General features: G+C 49.3%; 1 protein-coding gene across 1 annotated transcript in view; it reads left to right on the forward strand.

Annotated features, from left to right (window-relative positions):
* Positions 1–212: 212 nt before the first annotated feature.
* Positions 213–5,630, forward strand: part of LOC111961799 (5'-AMP-activated protein kinase catalytic subunit alpha-1) — a 25,978-nt gene continuing 20,560 nt past the window's right edge. Inside the window, exon 1 of the mRNA XM_023984335.2 lies at positions 213–364. Coding sequence (XP_023840103.1) covers positions 268–364 — 97 coding nt within the window. The 5' untranslated portion in view covers positions 213–267. The remainder of the gene's footprint in view (positions 365–5,630) is intronic.

Raw genomic sequence — 5,630 nt, forward strand, 5'->3', positions numbered from 1 at the left:
ACAAAGTCACCTTTGGTTATATCGTAAAAAGGTATGAAAACAGAAATGTGCTTTTTGGTCTTAATTTCAGGTTAGGGTTTGGCATAGTAGTGTGGTTAAGGTTAAATTTAGGTTTTAAATCAGATATTTAGAAGATACATTGTAGAAATGGGCGGGGTTTAGCCATTTGTGGCTGTGGTATCTAGTGTCGATCCAGTCGCAGTTGCTTGCTCGCTTCTGCTCGCAGCAGCATAAGCACAGCATCAAGGCTTGGTCACTGCGGGAAAGATGGCGACGGATAAACAGAAACATGAAGGCAGAGTAAAAATTGGACACTATATTCTCGGAGACACACTTGGGGTGGGGACGTTCGGGAAAGTTAAAGGTAAGGGTCTTGACTTTTCAAGTTTCGACCAGATACCCGTGAGACGATGGGATTTCTCGCACTTGTTGGCCGCTGAATTTAGCGAGCTAGGCTAGGTTAGCTGTTTGATTTTAGAGCCTGGCTGAGTTAGCTAGCCGGTGTACATTTTAATCTATCAAAAGATCGTGCTTTGTCATGTTCTAACTAGTAAGCTTGCTAGCCAGCTAGTTATGTGGTCGAATGACAGAGTTTAAACTAATCAAGTTTACTTGATAGTTGGCCAACTAGCATAGTCTCCGCTCAAATTGCTAACCTATGCTAAGTTAAATGAGTGGTTTCTCAGTCAGGAAGCCTGCTTCAGCTAACTAGTTAAATCAAATCAAACTGACCAGTTAACGTTAGTCGTGATCCCCCCCCAGGCTCAACATTCATGGACGTGTCTTTGATGGAGCCATACGTACTGAACTATATTGGACCTGGCTGAATTATTAATGAGGACATATAACGTCGTTACACATACCCTTCCACCCCTCAACACCACATCCCAGTACGATAGTAGTGTTGACATTAGCCATTGTTTATCCTCTACACAGGGTGGAACATTGTCCCTGGGTAAAACAACATTGTCCCTGGGTTGCACACAATCTACACCATGTCAAAATAATTTTCTAATGTCATATCACCTAAAATGATTAACGTTGACTAACGTTATGTCCAAACTTTAAGTAGAGGACCAAACTGACTTGTATAGCCTAGCTGCAAGGCCATAATCTGTTAGGCCCGTTTCAAACTAGAAAAAGGTACATTTCCTTGGTATTTGAAAACATAACTTTTATTATCAAGCCACCACCCAACTAGGCTTATAGATAGACTGTTAATATCTTTACTACTTTCTCCCAGTGGTCAGAATAGAACACACTGCACATTGGGCCATTTACTCCATGGTTATATTGAGAGGGCGCATACCACCCTGCATACCATTGCTGGCTTGCTTCTGAAGCTAAGCAGGGTTGGTCCTGGTCAGTCCCTGGATGGGAGACCAGGTGCTGCTGGAAGTGGTGTTGGAGGGCCAGTAGGAGGCACTCTTTCCTCTGGTCTAAACAAAGATCCCAATGCCCCAGGGCAGTGATTGGGGACACTGCTCTGTGTAGGGTGCCGTCTTTCGGATGGGACGTTAAACGGGTGTCCTGACTCTCTGAGGTCATTAAAGATCCCATGGCACTTATCAAGACAATCGTCCGAAGGGAATGCCCTGGGTTGCGAGTGGCATTAAGGCTAGGATGACCAGAAGTATGGGTTCCTCTCGATTGGTAGCGACCCACTATTTACCATCGCTATCCTTCAAATGCTATCAATTATGCGAGCTGTTTAACTGGAACTCGGAGCACCCCCACAATGTTTAGCCACTCATCTCTGAACTTGATCATATATATTATGCTAGACTCTCTACACTGCTTCCCATAATCGGCAAGGGCTGATTTCAAGGTTTTACTGCTAACCCTACAAAGCATTACATGGGCTTGCTCTTTATTCTATCTTTTCCATTTCGTCCGCCGTACATACCTACACGTGCTACGTCACCAAGACGCAGCGCTCCTTTACTCCCTAGAATTCTAAGAAACAGCTGGAGGCAGCACCTTCTCCTATAAGCTCAATTTCTATGCATGTCTGCGCCTATCCATGTTAGGACGCAGACTCAGTCTCAACCTTTAGTCTTATGAAGACTCATCTCTTCAGTCAGGTCTATGATTGAAGTGTAGTCCTGGCCCCAGGAGTGTGAAGGAACCAAAACGGCACCTGGAGCAACAAGCGACCTTGCTGTCTCTGCCTGGCCAGTTCCCCCTCTCTCCACTGCGGACTCTCTTGTGCCTCTAACCCTATTACAGGCCTGAGTCACCTGGCTTACTGGTGCTATTCTTTCCATGCTTCACCGTCCCTTTTAGAGGGTGCGCATCTATGTTGAGTCACTACGTACAGTATCCTCTGTCCGTGTTGGCCACCCCCCCCCCCTTGGTTTGTGCCGTGGGCGAGATCTTTGTGGGCAAACTCGCCTGGTCTCAGGATGGTAAGTTGGTGGTTGAAGATATTCCTCTAGTGTGTGAGGCTGTGCCTTTGCAAAGTGGTGGGTTATATCCTGGCCAGTTTGGCCCTGTCCGGGTATCGTCTGATGGGCCCACAGAGTCTCCCAAACCCCTCCTTGTCTCAGCCTCCGGTAGTTTGCTGCCAGTAATATGCTGTCAGGGAGGCTAGGGTCAGTCTGTTTGCATCTGGAGTTTATCTTGCTCCTCACTGTAATTTGCACTTGTTTGTACTTATCATAACGGGTTTGGCCTTTGTCTATCCGTGTCCCCGGATTTGGTCTTGGGTGAAGTTTCTTAAGTCTATGTTCTTCTCTCATGATTACTTCCCCTCTCTTCTGTTGCACCTTCGACACTCTGATTTCTGTCGTCGTTGCTGTTCTTTCTTTCTTTCAACGGTCTTCTTCTGCTCTCTCTTGTTCTCTTCTTTCTTCTTCTTTCTCCTAATGTGGGTTTTTTTTCTTGCATGGCGTGTTCTGCTTGGTGACTCTCGCTCTTCGACACTGTTTCCCCCCTCTCCTCCTGCTCTTCTCGCTCCTTCTGCGCCCCACTCTCCGACTCTCGATACCTCCCTCCTCGTGACAATCACGGCTGCGTCCCACTACATTACCTCGTCTCGACGTCTGACTATTTTAACTCCCACCCCTAATCTTTAGACCAAAGCACAGCTCCTCACACCAACTAAGAGGAATATCTTCAACCACCAACTTACCATCCTGAGACAAGGCCGAGTGATTGGCCCACAAAGAATTCTCCGGCCACGGCCACAAACCCCAAGGGGGCGAGTGGTCTCGCGCGGGTAGCGGTCTGCTTTCTCTCTCTCATCTCTCTCCTCTCTCATCTCTCTCTCTCTCTCTCGGAGGAGCATGATAAGCCCCGTAGGAACATGCCTCAGGAGAGAAAAACTAGGGCGTGGCCTGATGGACTCCTTCCGGTCCCCAGTTCCACGCTGGACGTGCTGCGCTCCCAGTTCAACTGTTGCTTGGCCTGCGGACTACTGCGAACCCTGACCTGTTTTCACTGACCTGCCATACCTGTCCCAGACCTGCTGTTTTCAAACTCCTCAGAGGGACAGCCAGGATTGGGTAGAGCTACTGCCTGAATGATGTTGCGGCCAAAAGCCAACTGGACACTCTTCGTACTCCTGAGGGTGCCGACCCCTTCGTCTGCACCCCGTACAATCCACTGATGATATTATGCACCCTGCTGCGTCGCATTTCTGTATGATACATTGAAACATCGGTCCATCCAACTGTTCTTTATAACAATCTCACAACCGCCGCGACCGGCACAGCCAAGAGGAGCACTGCCACCCCTACCAAGCGATTCCTCTCTAATTTATTCCTAGGTTCTGGCCAGTCTAGGATTTTACGTTCCAGCCAAAACGCGCGTGCTTATCTTCACCTGCATTTTGCCTGGACTGTTGGGGTTTAGCATAACTGTACCACAGGTCAGGAATGACGCCTGCTTTTCAACGTTTCATCTCTTTTGATACCAGCCACTTCTATGCTCAAGTGTGGCATAGCCTTGACTTGACATAACAGAAACAGCACCGCTTCCCTATACAACCACTCACTTTATTGGATTTATTGAACCCCCCTGCCACGTTTTTTTATGAAAGCCTACCCTCACAAGTCTTGTCTCAGGCGGTCGCATTACGTCAATAGCCAGAAAGGATTGCCCATCTTTGTGACTTTGCAAATTCGCCATCTGGAGCACCCAGCCATTACACAGCGCCACCGTGACTCAGGCCCCTTGTTTCAATAGGGTAGGAAGGTCAGATGGAAAGTTCCCATCTGGAGAGGCGAGGAGAGGGACCCCACCTGGCCAGGAGTCTCTAGATGTATCTGCCCCTCAACAAATCTGCCGAGTATTAATGCACTCCTGCACCTATCTTTGCACAAAAATCTTACCTCAAAAAACCTTCATAACCTTAACTGCACATCAACTCCAGCACAGTGGTACTCGTCCCTTTTCAGTATACACTTGCTCTTCAACAACAAGATGGTACCACATGGGAATGACACTCTGTATAGACAACATCACATGTAACTCTCACCATTCCTCCCACAATAGTGCAAGCCAGTACACCATCGTTCATCAGCGGTTCTATATAAAGTTAGGGCATTCACCACTTACTCTGTAATGCCACTGTAATGGAGAAGCAACGATCCTTGTCAATAAATTTGGACAAACACCTAAAATTATTTACATGGCGTGAGACTGAGTCTGCGTTCCTCGCTGATAGCGGTATGTGGCAATAAGGCAGGACGCGAAATGTTCCCAACATACAAGGGTTGAAAATAGGTAATAATTGAAGCACGCTCTATTAGGAGAAGGTGCTGACCTCCATTAGAGCCTAGTAGAACACCCCCAATAAATAAATTGGATTGTGGTCCTGCAGTCGTTTGGAACCACAGAACACTATTCTAGCGTTCGATCAGTTCCTAGCTTCCTGGCTTGATGTTTGGCACATTAGTTGGAGGCCAATTGCGTCTAGCTGGCGTCTTTCACTCTAGTGTGGCATTGAGACGGTGAACCGTGTCTAACAACCCACCACAACTGTGCTCTGTAGCTCCCAGTACGGCTCATCCAAGGCAACGACTAACCTATCGTCAGCACCTGGCTAAGACAGAGGCTTTATTGCTGCTGCTCTCTCTTGTCTCTCAGCCGTTTTGAGCTTTACATGCCTGCCAGGCACGCCGCCCTCGACTGTCTCTCTGCAGGCCGCTCTATCTCCCTAACCAGCCTCGGCTCGTCTCCTCTCGCTCCCGCTCGTCCCCTCTCTCTCATTCAGGACTCGTCACGCCCGTTCTTCCGTCTCCACGGCGAGGCCAGCTTAGGAGCCACGCAACACACCCGCCCTCTTTCTCTCTCCTCCCCCGGCGCACGCAGGCTCTCGAGCTGCTCGCCCTCTCTCCTTCCGCATTCGCCTGCACAACATCCCTCCCTCCTCGTCTCCCGCCTCTTCGACGCTCATCCTCTCGCTCGCTAACCCTGCCACCTCGCTCTGCTCTGCTCTACCCGCGAACCGACAGCCCCAGCATCCCTACGTGCTCTCTCTCTCTCTCCGCTGCCTTTCTCACCGCCCCCTCGCTCTCTCTCTCTCCCCGCCCCTCGCTCTCTCTCTCTCTCCCGCCCCCTCGCTCTCTCTCTCCTCTCCATGCCCCTCGCTCCTCTCTACCTTCTCCCCATGCAAACCCCGTCGC

Source organism: Salvelinus sp. IW2-2015, linkage group LG4q.1:29, assembly GCF_002910315.2.
Source record: "Salvelinus sp. IW2-2015 linkage group LG4q.1:29, ASM291031v2, whole genome shotgun sequence".
Classification (NCBI taxonomy): domain Eukaryota; kingdom Metazoa; phylum Chordata; class Actinopteri; order Salmoniformes; family Salmonidae; genus Salvelinus; species Salvelinus sp. IW2-2015.